Genomic DNA, 13,391 nt, shown 5'->3' on the forward strand with positions numbered 1-13,391 from the left:
TTTTTTTTTTAAACTTAACATTCCTTAATTTTGTTTTTTTTATCTCGTTTCGGTAATTGGGTGAAAGTCAGGTTTCGACCTCCAGTTTGGATGAGCTGCAGTAAATATAAAGCTGGGCCCCTGTCAGGGGTTTTTGGGGTAATGTTTAGTGGGGTGTTCCTTTAGGGATCACCCTTCTCCAGGAAATATTTAACACTGTACATTCAAAAGTCAGAAGATTTAAATTCTTTAGTAAGCAAAAATGAAGGCTGCTGGTATTTCTATCTACAAGGAGTTGTAAAAAATCTCTACCAACAGGTGTAAGAGGGCAGGAGACTCTCCTGAGCCCATCCAAGCCCTGAACTGGCATGTTCCCAGTAGGAGAGTTTATTGCTGGTATCAGATCTCAGATGCTTTACACATCACAGAGGTTGTAAAGAAGAGAAGAATGTTGTACCTCACACTATTCATCATTCCTAGCAAATTATTTTCCTTTTAAGGGCTCTACCTTCCAGAGCTTGTTTTCCTTTTTGCTTTGCTGGTTCAAATGGAAAATGCTCTTCAGAGCCACAAAAATACTTTTAAAAATGTATTTTGTTGTCCTACCTGGCCAGAATTTTGGCTCTGGCTCACCCAGAGCTGCTCTCTTCCCTCATGGCATGTTTCCAGCAAGATCTCCAGAGTGGAATTCTGAGATTGTTTCAAATCAAATGGCATCAAATCCATGGCAATACCAGTACTAACAAAGCCTTAAGAAAAGCAGGAAGAAAAGCTGTCTACAATACCATTGAGTGAAAGGGGAAAACAAAAACCTGGAACAGCATCAACACAGGACATAGCAACACTCCAAGCTGTCCAGTGCAGAGGGGAAGGAGGAGCAGCTCTCACCCTCTGGGACTGGATTACAGGCTGGCTCATGAGCTATCATTAATTTACTCTCATGAAGAGGCAGGAGGAAGAAGAGGGCTTGCTGTACTGCAGGTTTGTGTGACTGTTTGTGCTGTTCCTCTCCTTCCATCCAGCACTCTGGCTTTAATTTCTCTGCCTGCTTTCCACGTGCTGTTCTGTAGCAGAAATCAAATGTGCATTTTTATGCACAGAACTATGGGAACTTCCTCTCTCCACGACAGAATTTAATAAAGACATCTGCAGCATCACACTGGAAATGACAGGACCCTGGAGACAGGGATTTTTTCCTAAAATCCATCCTTTTTTCCTGCCATAAATCAGTGTTCACAGAAAAGCTGCCTCACAATTGAGAGGATTTTTCTACATCAGCAGCAGGCACAAAGCCCTACAGGGGGAAGGAGAGGTGGCAGGAGCTGTGGTCTACTTTCCTTCATTGCAAAACATGAGTAAGAGGCTCAGTGTAACAGGAAAAGCCTCATTTCTTTTGAAAACAGGTGCCAAAATCTGAGTAGAAGTGTTCTTAATCTTCTGTGCTGTTTATTCAGCAGAAGAAAAGTTTGTCTGGGAGTTTCTTGCTGCCTTTGCAGCAGTCTGTACCAAGAGCTCCTGCACACTGGTATGGAAACCAGCACACAGCCCTGCACACAGCAGCCACCAACACCCACTAGGGACTAGGGCCAGCAAAGTTCATGAGCTTGGGACTTTTTTTCCCTCCTTATTCAGCAGGAAAGAAACCTGCAACACCTTTCCCCACTACATCTTCCACTGAAGGCAGGTAAGCCTCAGGGTGCAGAAGACAGATATGAAGGCAAGACTTTGCTCTTCTCTCAACTTTTGCACCCACTGTACCTCAGAGGAAGGAAAAAACAGACTTTTGCTTTCCAGCTCCTGACTTCCTCTCCCCCTTCTGCTGCAGCCACTGACACTGTGCTAATGCAAGGATTCACATTCATCATCTGAAAGGCAGCTAGCCAATGCAAACATGGCCCATTACAAAAAGACAAGAAGTTCTGTTACAACATTCCTGAATGGCCTTCTTCAACAGCAGAACAAACTGTCCCCATGGAGCCTTTTCCTAAAACCTGGTTTCCTGATTTACCCATGTGCCACACAGGCAATCACTGCTAACAATCCAGGCCTTCATCTTATTTTGTGAATAAATCTGACCTTGTCTCTCTCCAAGAATACTGTAGGTTTCATCTTCACAGTGATGTACTTAAAGAATCTTCAGAGAAATGGAAACAGCCAGAAAAGGCAACACCCTCCCTCAGTATTATTGTGCAAGACTAACATAAATAAAATCTCCGTGGCAAAGGGATTTGGGACTCCCTCCCAAAGTCATTATCTTAGGAAAGAACAGGAATTTCAACTGGCCACTGGATAATTAAATATCATACTGGAAAAAGATGGAGGATAGATCAACAAAAAATAATCAAAGGTAATATTGCAACATGAACGAAGGAATATATTAAATTCTTCTTGCCTTGGTGGTGTATCCCCCTCTACTCCTTACTTCTTTTTCTTTCTTTCCTGAACACAACGAGGACAAAACCTGTAGGAAAAAAAGAGGCAGTAATTAGCTCCTGGAATTAACAGAACAGAGCCTGTTTTTATTTAAGCCTGTTTCTGACAGGCCATTTGTTGATTTGATTAAAGCAGTTCATTAGATAAAAAATAACAAGCCCATGATCCTTTCCAAGATAAGTACAGAGTAAAAATTTGTTAAAAATTTGACTCCAGAAGTGAAATTAAGAGGTACCTGTCTGTTTTAAGCACAGCCACAAGTGAAAATAGAGCAAACCTCTGATGTAATGTGCATGTTTACACAAGCCTCAGGTCAAAACCTGCTCTGTTTATCAGGCAGTTTTGCTCCCATCAGTACCTAAGACTTCTGTGGAAATGGATTTGAACAAGATGGTTCATCTTGTATCTTCTACCCTCAAACATAACCCCCAATCACAAAGGATGCAAATCTTCTGATGGGAAGACCAAAGCTCCTCTGTCAGGGTCACAACAGACCTTTAATTCTTGTTGAGGCAAACTATAAAAATCCCAAAGCTGAATGTTGTCACACTCACCATTTCCCTTTGGGTTTGGTGGTCAGGTCCACACATGCAAAGTGGAACCACTCGATTGGGCACTGCAAAAGAGAAAGGAAAAACCCACAGAGGAGATTCTTAGTGGTTCACAAACATTTTCATCATTTGATACGAGCTAACTGAGCAAGGATTGTACAGGGTTGGGAGGCAACAAACATCTGAAAATCAGTAATTTCTCAAGTGCTTACATCAGGGTTGTCACAGCCAATCATCTCTCCATAGGACACCTGGTGACACAGGCAGTATGTGGGCTCGTTGGGATCCACTGGCATGTCCAGGACATCTGAGGGATGCACTGACAGGATGGTATCAGCAAACTCAGACCTGTGGGCAAGGACAGAGTCAGGACAAAACACTCCTCAGCTGCAGACAACACTGTTACAAGGGCATGGCTTCCACTGCCAGAGGGCAGTTAGATGGGATAATGGGAAGAAATTCTTCCCTGTGAGGGTAGGGAGGCCCTGGCACAGGTTACCTGGAGAAGCTGTGGCTCCCCCATCCCTGAATGTTCAAGGCCAGACTTCAAACAACCCAGGCAAGTGGAAGGTGTCCCTGCTCACTGCAGGGGCTGGAATGGGATGGACTTTAAGGTCCCTCCAAACCCAAGCCATTCTGGGATTTGATGTTTCCAAGATCTAAATCCTACTGTTTTACAGCATCTTCCCTAAACCACTGACCCTGTTTTAGTGTCTGTATCACATTACCACAATCCAGTAATGAAAAATCATAAGGTAGGTTGGATCAAACACAGTATGACTAGAAAGAATTAAAAGAGGGATTCGTAGATGTCATGAGTAAAGCAACAAAATTATCATACAGATCACTTCTGGTTGTGGGTAGGATAACCTGTTGGGTTTTTCCCCAACCTGGTCCAGTATACATTTTTTCACATTGTCAGGCATGAGTGAACCCTCTAACCCTGACAGGGATGTGCTGATATGCCAGTAACAGTCCATAGAAACTATTTTTAGTCTCCTGCCTCTCAATTTAGCCAACTAAAAATACCAGAATAAACTGAGCCCCTTTAATATATATCCCATCTCAGACAGGGAACATGCTTTCCTCCTTGATTCTCAAAACCAAATCAGATTTTTCAAGGCTACTTAGGACACAATCCTTTGAAAACAACCCCTCCAAGATTTCTAGAGCAGCAGCACAACATCAGTTTCTGTCCTGACAGACAAGTGAGTTTCGTTTACCAACAAGACCACAAACAACTGTTAAAAATAGCCCTGTGCCAAAAACCAAAGCTATTTTCTCCCAGCTTGCCAGCAGCAACAGGGAGCCTGATCTTGCCCTTGCAGTCAGTGTTCCAAGCATGCTGAGCTTCCACATGCCAGCCAAGGAGTTAATTAACAATGCTGGCCTGTGCTAAGCAGGACATTAATGAAATGGAGCAAGACCAGAACACTCTAAACACTGTTTGCCATCCGGACATGAGTCATAAATAGGGTAATATGAGCTTGTGGAAAATTCATGAAGTGTCAAGCCCAAGGCCCTGGAGTTGTGCCTGCCTCTGCCTTACCCTCCTTTGAGCTTCTTTTTCTTTGGTGTATCTTCTTCAGATGTTCTTCTGCCTCGACCACGAGAGCTTCTTTTGTCTTTCTGACTTCTTCCCTCTAGAAAGGAAAAACAACCCCATAATTTCAGAGTGGCAGAAACATCCCCAGCTGTTGTTGTTCTGATGCAGTTACTGCCTTGACATCCCTGTTTCATATGTAGTTGAGTAATCCTTATTACATTTATAATTGGATATGCTGACTGAAATGCATTTTTAAGCCACAAATACACCAAATTGATAACAACTGTGCACCAAACTCTTGTGTTTGCAGTTTTGGCAATAAAGCACTGTGGTATGTCAGCACAGGTCATAAACACCATCACACTTGATTAGACATGCAATCTCAGTATATTTTTACACGCAGTTAATAGATTACTCAATAACTAACATAACTTTTATCTCCACCTCCTGGCTCCTATCCCTTATTTCATTGTTCAAAGGCATAACACTGTGCTGTGCTGCTGTATCCACGTTCAAATGTCACTGTAACCACACAGAAACTGGTATCTTCCTTTAATCCCTAATTTTTCTTGAAATTAAGACTGTTATTGACACAGCACTCTCCTTAGAATCAGTAGGAACCTCAGGATGATCTGTGAAACAATGACAGCTTGATCTCAGCACCATATTTTTCCTCATCTCTTGCCCACTGTAAACATTTCGAAGAGCATTAAAAACAAGCAGAGAGTGGCACACTTCTTTCCTTCCTCCAGAAACATTTTACATCTGTGCCTTCCTGCTTTGACACTAAGTGCTGGAAAAGGCTGTGAATTGTTTGACAATGTACCCACTTTTCAGGCTTCGGGATGCAGGGGTTTCAAAGTCACTGCCTTCCAGTTTATCTTTGAGATCAGCTTCGAAGCGCGCCAAGTCGGCATCCAGCCGGCGGATGTGCTTATCCACCTGCACAGAGAGGAAACCACAAACTGAATCACAAAGAAACACTCACAAAAAAAGAGCCCCAAAGCACAACAGGAAGGGCTAAAACTCGCCTGTTATCAGCATGAACAGTGTGGTACTGCAGAGCAAGGCACGGGAGGGGTACAGGCTGGGGAAAGGGAGTGAGGGAGGCAAAAGCACAAGGATCCAATCCCTCAAGCAAGCAGAAGGGAAGGAAAAAGGAGGCAGCATAAAGGGGAGTCAAAGCAACTCTAAATTAATGATTTTCAGAACAAAACAAGATGAGAGATATGAAATGCAACTGGTTTGTCCATGCAGATTTCAAAATTCAGAGATAGTCCTCCAACTGTGTGGAGTAGAGCAGTTAGGGATTTTCTCTGTCATGTGAATCAAAGAAGTTTAACAACAAATACAGACAGAGGCTGACTATCCTCAATATCAAGTCAACACACATTAATTAAGAACCTTATACTACCCTGGCTGCAATAAAGTGACTTTCAGAACAGGGATTTTAAGCCACCACCCCAAAACTGTGCTGCTGCAATACTTCATCATTAACTGAGTTCACTAGTTATCTAGAGCACTGATATTCCTGGGATATAATTTCCTTTTTTGTAGTTATTTGATGGCAATTAAACATGTACTGCAGCTGTAGCAAAACATCATGTAAAGCTTTACAGTCAGAAGAATTCCCCTCACTCAACTTTCATCCGGGGCGGTAAAAACATGAAAATAAGAATTATTCAAGAGACAGAATTAAAAAAAAAAAAAAAAAAAAAAAAAAAAAAGTGTAAAGATACATTTCAAGAAATGGGATCTTCTCCCAAGGTCCATTGAGGAAATTTTGATGTCAAATAAACCAGGCAATTGAGCAGAATTCCTGCTGTTCTTCTAAATCATAGCACAGCAGCTGGCTTAAAAAAAATTGCTTTCAACTAAGTGTGTCCCAAATAAATTATCAGTGAGAGAGCTGCTGGGGAAGGGGGAGTGGAGTAAATTTGCTGGCATTATCACACAGCAGACAAGGACTAGTGATAAAGCCACCTCCAAGGGGGATAAACTCACTAATTCTTCAGCAAAAGAGAAACCTATGCCAAAGGTGAAAGCTTTTTGGGGATGGCAACAGTGAGGAACATAAGCTTGAGGACTAACAATTTGTGTTGGTGAGAAATTTAAGCAAATAAAAAAATCAGGGAAAGCTGGCACAGTGAAGCATCTCCACATGCATCATTCTAGATGGTTCCCACTTTTCCATGGCTTACCATCTCATAGGTCTGCATGGCCAGCTGCACTTTGTCATCACTGTACTCTTTACACTTGCTGTAGGCACTCTGGATCTTCCTCAGGTGCTCCACTCTCTCCTCAGGTAACATGTTCTTCACAGACTCAATGTATGCTGCTGCCAGGCTGTCAATCTCTGCTTTCTTGTCTGGAAGAAAAAAAAAAAAAGCAGGCATTTTTGTTTTTCTGTTTCCATTCAGGAGACCCTTCCTGACAGCTGTTATGTTCCCCTCAACTCCTTAATGCATTTTCCTTTTTAAAAACAAAACCAGTTAAGTTAAAGGTGTTCACTTTTTGACACTTGTGATGTGATTCTGCTTTCTTGAGTGTTCTACAGCTAATTCAGAAGTTAATTTACAGTTAAGATCAGAAATTGAACCCATGGGTTCACAAGTTTCAGCCTCTCTTCCCACATGCAGAACATTTTATTTGTTGTGCTGTCAATTACTGTTCTGATGGTACAAAATGAAAAAAATTAGTGTGCAGCTAGATACCAACAAAAACTTCACAAAGGAAGAAAAAAGTCATCCTGCAAGGCACAGAGGAATCTCGAACTTGTTAGATACAGAAATATGTGGCAGGAAGGCCATCCAAGTGGCCACTGAGTACAGTGATCACAGAGCTATGGATTTAAATTGGAAACAAAATCAAACCCTGTGATGAGTTGTATCCTCACAGGAGAGAAACAAGCACTGCAGACACTCGGGCTGAGAGCAGGAACAGCAGTAGAGGGGAGACTCTAGAGCCCAGCCTCCACGGGCTCCCTCAGGCCAGGCTCTCTCGGCCTGTGCTGGCCGAAATACCCGCACGTACCTTCTGTTCTCTGATCCAGCTCCCGCATCAGCTGGAAGTTCCTCTGCAGCTCGCACGGTAGATTCTCAATACCTGCAAGAGAAATGCCACTAAACGCTCTGAGCAACCCTGTCAATGGCAGGTGCGCCTGCCCACGGCAGAGGCTGGAACGAGACAAATTTAAAGGTCCTTCCTAACCTAACCAAACCTATCCTGTGAGTCACGTACCGTGCGCCGCCCGTTCTGTTCAGCAGACCGTGAGCACTGTCTGGGTGCTGAGTGCTGGACGTGGGGCTGGCACCAGCGGCTCAGCCGAAAGGGGAGCGGGACCCCCTCGCTGCCGACCCCCACAGCCGCCATGCCCTCACGATCCCGCTGCCCGGCGCGCACTAGTGACGCAGCCTGGCGCCGGCTAATGACGCACCCACAGTGCCGCCCCCCCCCCACCGCCCCGCGCCGCCCGTGGCGCAGTTTTAATTCCCGCGCCGCCGCCGCCGCCCCCGCCCCAATCCCACCGCCCCGGCCCCCGCCGCGGCCCCTCCGCCACCCTCGCCCCGCGCTCACTGTCCAGGTAGTGCTCCAGGTACATGGCAGTCGCCATCTTGCGGCCCTCGCGCCGCTCGCCGCCGCCGGCCGGGCCCGCATGACAAGGCCCGCGGCCTCATCCCGTATGCACGGCCCGCGCGCCGCCCATTGGCCGCGGGCGCTGCATATTCATGAGGGGCGGCGCGCGGCGCGCGGCCATTGGCGGGCGCGGCGGAAGGGGCGGGGCGGCGCGGCGCGGCGGGCGCTCGCGGCCATGGCGGCGCGGCGCGGCGCGCTGATCGCGCTGGAGGGCGTGGACCGGGCCGGCAAGAGCACGCAGGGCCGCCGGCTGGTGGAGGCACTGCGGGAGGCCGGGCACCGCGCCGACCTCCTCCGCTTCCCGGGTACGGGTGAGCCCTGGGGAGGGAGCGGGGCTTTCCGGGCTCTGGCGGAGCATCCCAGCCCTGAGGGACAGGCCGCTGACAGATGGACCTTCTGCCCCGCCCGGACAGACCGACAGACTCATCCTGGATGGAGCGACCTCCTCCCCCCTGCCTGTCACAGATCCCCTGCTCCTTATGGACTGACTGTGACAAATAAACATTCCACCTCACCCTGGGCAGACCTCTTCCACGTGTGACAGACAGACAGACTCCCACCCTGGAGGGACCGACCTCGTCCCATCCAGACCCTGCCTTGGTCAGACCAGCCTCCCACCCATGACAGACAGATGGACACCCCTCTGGGAAGAGCAGTTTGGGGCAGCTTTTGCATCTTCTGCCTTTCCTACAGACAGAACCACAGAGATCGGGCAGCTGATCAGCTCCTACCTGGGGAGGGAGAAGAACCTGGAGGACCACACCATTCACCTGCTCTTCTCTGCCAACCGCTGGGAACACGTGTAAAGATTAAGTTTGTTCAGTTCGCAAAGAAAAATGTGTGCTGTTGAATCCCATGGGGTTTGAGCTTGTAGTGTGTGCAGCAAGTACAAGAATGTGATCCAGCTTAGACAGGAAAACAGGCTGGAAATGGTGTCTCAAGGACTCTTACAGCTTTGGGTGCAATCATAGAATCACAGAATGGTTTGGATTGGGAGGAACCTTAAAACCTAGCCAGTTCCACCCCTCTGCCATGGCAGGAACATCTTCCATTAGCCCAGGTTGCTCCAAGCCCTTTCCAACCTGGCCTTGGATACATCCAGGGATGGGGCAGCCACAGCTTCTCTGGGCACCCTGTGCCAGGTTTGACCACCCTCACAGGGAAGGATTTCTTCCCAATATCTCACCCAACCCTGCCCTTGTAATCTTAGCTCAGATCCCACAGTTTGGTTTTACCTTTTTAATCATTGGTGCCCTATTTCCAACTCCTGTGCTGTACTGGATTAAAAAACTGGGGAGCTGAGACTGAACCAGCTTAGACTGTGAATTTACTCTCTTCCCTGAAGATACCTTGCTTTGCCAGGCAGTCCCTGTGACAGTGCTTAAGGAATTGTGCCCAAATTTCCCCTGTAGTGAAAGGCTATATTTGGCCATAACTGCTTTAGTCACAGAGTCTGTGTGTGGATGGGGGCAGATGAGTGTTGGCTGTTGTTTTTACCTGGAAATACACATTTCAAAATGTTCTCATTTTACAGAAAAGCTTTGCTGGCTCTGCTGTAGTGGCAGTGCTAATTAAGCTGGGAGAGCAGAAGGCAGGTAAGTGAGCTCTAAGAACTGTCACGAATAAAGCTGGCAGAGTGTATCACAAAATTTACTGCACCATCTAAAAAGGGAAGAGGACTAAGCTGTCCATGTCAATAAAGTTCATTTGTGATCTTGCCTATAATTCCTGGAGCTGCCTAGAGCAGTGGCCAGTGCTTGGCACCCTGAGTTTGGGTGTCACTAAAGGATATTTGGTCAATGCCTGGTGGAGAATACAAAGAGCTCTTCACCTGCCATCTGCATCACAGCTGCCCCTGCCAGGGATCTCCCTTAATGATGACATACTTGGAGTTTGAGATGAACTCCGTTATTTCTATCACTATAAAGGAGTGCATCTTTATTGTTTTATCTCCCAAATGCTTTCAGACCCATGATAAAGGAGAAACTCCATCAAGGGATCACGGTGGTGGTTGACAGATATGCCTTCTCTGGAGTGGCCTTCACAAGTGCCAAAGGGGTGAGTGAGACCTGCAGCAGCCCTGCCCCTCTCTGCCTGGGGAAGCAGCTCCAGGTAGAGGCTGTTGGTGTGAATGGTCATGGGACTATTCTTCTGGGAAATGAGGGATGGAAGTTTCAGGTCAGACATTAACATGGGTCTACCCTTCCTCTGAATAAGCAGAGAAACTTATTTGGTGACTTTTTGTAAATCTGGACAGACTGCTGGACTGTAGGCTGACCTGTGTGACTCTGGGAGTTTATTAAAAAATATCTAGCTTATTCTAATATTGTAAGTTCAACAAAACAAATCTATGTGGATTAGTTTAGTAAAAAATATTTCAATAACGAATTGCAATTGCAGTTTTCTAAAATACCTACCTCTTATCACTTCTGTTTACAATGTTTAAAGGAATGTTTTAAAAATATAATAGAAAATTTTGCCTAGTCTAAAGCCTCAACTCTGGCCATGTTCAGATTTTGACAGAGCAAACGAAATAATTACCATCAGAGCCTTCTCAGTCTATTTAAATTGTGGCCAGATTGAAATTTGACTGACAAGGAGTAAAATTATTAACCCAGATATTTCTGAAGTAAAGATGAAAACAAGTCATTTTGACTAGCTGATTTAGCCTTGCAAAGGCTAAAACCTTTTCCTTTGAGATAAACATGAAGAATCTTATCTGGAGAAGATTCTTCTAAGTTATCATTTAAAGGAAAACTCCTAAACAGTATAAAACACTAAAATTGGTAAAACATACCACCAATTATAATTCTCACCACATTAAAGTCATTTAAAGGTGCATCTTTTGTTCCTGATATAATTTCTAAAAAACAAGGAAAGAAGGAGAAAGGAGAGATGGAAATACGTGTGTTCTTAATTGAAACAGTTTTAAGTTAAATGGTTTCTTGTTTTTTAAATAAAACAAAGAAAGGGGAGTAAGGAATAAAGGAAATATGTATGTTCTTAATTGAAATGGTTTTAAGTTCAATGGTTTCTTGTTTTTTAAAATGTTTATGATTTTGAACTAAATGGGTTCTGTTTAATGTTGGATTGTAACATTATAGTTTCTAAGCATTGAGCTTGTAACATGTCAAGCTGAAAATTGGGATGTTAACAGCTTTTCTAAATAAAACACCACAACTCCAATGATACATCATGCACATCAATAACTTGGAATACTAAGATGATTAAATTCAATAACAAAATCCAAAAACTGGAAAATTGCATCTGTTGTGTCTGGGCTGAAATTTCTGGGTAGGTGAGTATTGGGAAGGAGCCTCTGTGGGCTCAGAGAGATGTGCATTGCAGCTGTGTAGTGTTTGTGTTTGAGAGCAGCTTTCTCTTGGACTAAGTTTTGGAGTAAATAGGCACAACCTAAATAGGTACAAGAGGTGCTGAACACCTGACAAAACCTGACTCACCCCCAAATGACCAGGACTGAATTCCCACATGTTAAGCTGGGGTATTACCTTTTCAGTTTGCAGCCTGTGCTGACTGTTTTGGGTTGCAATTCCTGCTGTCCTTGGCTGTTCCTTTCCCACCTCACTCTCCAACCTGCTGCTTTCCTGTCTTTGTGTCTGTCTCACCTCAAACTCAGTTGTCTTTGCCTGGGACAGAACTTCTGCCTGGAGTGGTGCAAACAGCCTGATGTTGGACTCCCAAAGCCAGACCTGATCCTGTTCCTTCAGTTAAGCCCAGAAGCAGCAGCAGAACGAGGGAACTTTGGACATGAACGTTATGAGACCAGCTCCTTCCAAGAGAAAGTTCTTCAGTCCTTCTTCTGTCTAATGGAAGACAAGACCCTAAACTGGAAGGTGAGGAATTAACACTAATGGGCCTGGGGAGGTTGCTAGTGAGAGCTCCCAAATTTTGCCTGTCACATTCCTGTGCTGCCCTTTCCCACTTCTGCTCAGTGGGACATGCTGGGGACAGCCAAGGGCACTGTGGGATGTGGCAGAGAGAGCACTTCCCTGTTCAGGAGAGCCTGGTCAGCTTTTTGTGCACCTGGGATGAATCCCTAGCTTACCTGCCTCTGTCACACACCCCAGAGACTGCCAGCAAACAACATGCAGCAGCATTTTCTTCTCTTTCCCTTCACCCACTCTCATATCTACTTTTTAAATGTCTATTCCTACATATATTGATTTCTCCCAAATCTACTCCAGAAACTGCAGAGAGAGGAGGTGTAGTTATCTATCCTGTATTTTTGTTGTCTTGGAAACAGACAGTGGATGCTTCAAAGAGCATTGAAGACTTGCACAGAGAAATCAAGTCCATTGCAGAGGAAACTATGCAGGAAGTTCAGAATAAACCTTTGGAAGAACTCTGGAAATGAAACTTCACACGGGTTTAAAAGAAAAGAGAAAAGTCAAGAATAAGGGAAAGGTCACTTCTTGGATCTTCTCTATTTGGATGACTATGACATCCCAGCAGCTACAGTTTAGATCCTGTTTATTCTTTTGGGTCCAACATGCTGCTGATGTTTTTTTTATTATCTGCTCCTTCCCTTCCATCCTTCATAGTTGCTTCTGCAACTATTTTTAAAATGAGTATGCCATAAGTGTGTATCAAATTCCTTGTCAAAACCTCCCTCTCCCAAACAAGAGCTCCTGTTCCAGCTAGTCCTGGAGTGCAGATGTGGGTGTGGAGCCCAGGGCCAACCCTGGACACAGATAGTTCCTCTCTTTAGGAATTGCCATGTTTCTGATCATTCTTCTTCTCTAGTAAATGCATCCCCCCATGCTCAAACCAGTTTGTAAAGGACTTGCTAAATAAACTATTCTTTTAAGCATTTTTTTCCCAGTATAATTTGTCTTCTAGGATACCTGGAAGGTAAAACTGCTGCTGTTCAGGCACTAAATCCAAGGAAAGCTGTTTGCTGGAGCTGTGGGAAAAAGGGAGAGGTAAATTCAAGCCTCCCCCCTAGCTTGTGCAGTGCTGGACAGCTGTGAGCAGGTAAGAGCCTGAAATAGATGGATGAGGTCATAGCAAAGCCAGTTTGGAGGACAAGTGGCACATAAATTATTTTAGACTGGCCAAAATGAGAGGAATAGTCACTTGTGGCTCCTGCACACACCCTGGTGCAGTTTGAAACCAGACAGCTATGAATCACCTAAATCACCAGAACAAACTGGAATGTTAATTATTTGCAAGGGACACTGAGAAATGGACATGGCCAGGAGAGTTTGGGTCTCTCTGCTGGATGT

General features: G+C 45.1%; 2 protein-coding genes across 2 annotated transcripts; one reads left to right on the forward strand and one right to left on the reverse strand.

Annotated features, from left to right (window-relative positions):
* Positions 1–28: 28 nt before the first annotated feature.
* Positions 29–8,230, reverse strand: ING5 (inhibitor of growth family member 5). The gene is made up of 8 exons (XM_079314681.1): positions 8,086–8,230; positions 7,543–7,614; positions 6,711–6,877; positions 5,340–5,451; positions 4,513–4,606; positions 3,176–3,311; positions 2,967–3,028; positions 29–2,440 (listed from the first exon to the last, which is right to left on the reverse strand). Exons 1-8 carry the CDS (start codon positions 8,120–8,122, stop codon positions 2,398–2,400), a joined length of 723 nt encoding a protein of 240 aa, XP_079170807.1. The 5' UTR covers positions 8,123–8,230; the 3' UTR covers positions 29–2,397.
* Positions 8,231–8,261: 31 nt separating this feature from the next.
* DTYMK (deoxythymidylate kinase) lies at positions 8,262–12,970 on the forward strand. Its single transcript, XM_079314680.1, has 5 exons — positions 8,262–8,450; positions 8,839–8,947; positions 10,113–10,203; positions 11,802–11,999; positions 12,410–12,970. Exons 1-5 carry the CDS (start codon positions 8,321–8,323, stop codon positions 12,518–12,520), a joined length of 639 nt encoding a protein of 212 aa, XP_079170806.1. The 5' UTR covers positions 8,262–8,320; the 3' UTR covers positions 12,521–12,970.
* Positions 12,971–13,391: the final 421 nt, after the last annotated feature.

This window comes from Erithacus rubecula (assembly GCF_903797595.1).
Source record: "Erithacus rubecula genome assembly, chromosome: 11".
NCBI lineage: Eukaryota > Metazoa > Chordata > Aves > Passeriformes > Muscicapidae > Erithacus > Erithacus rubecula.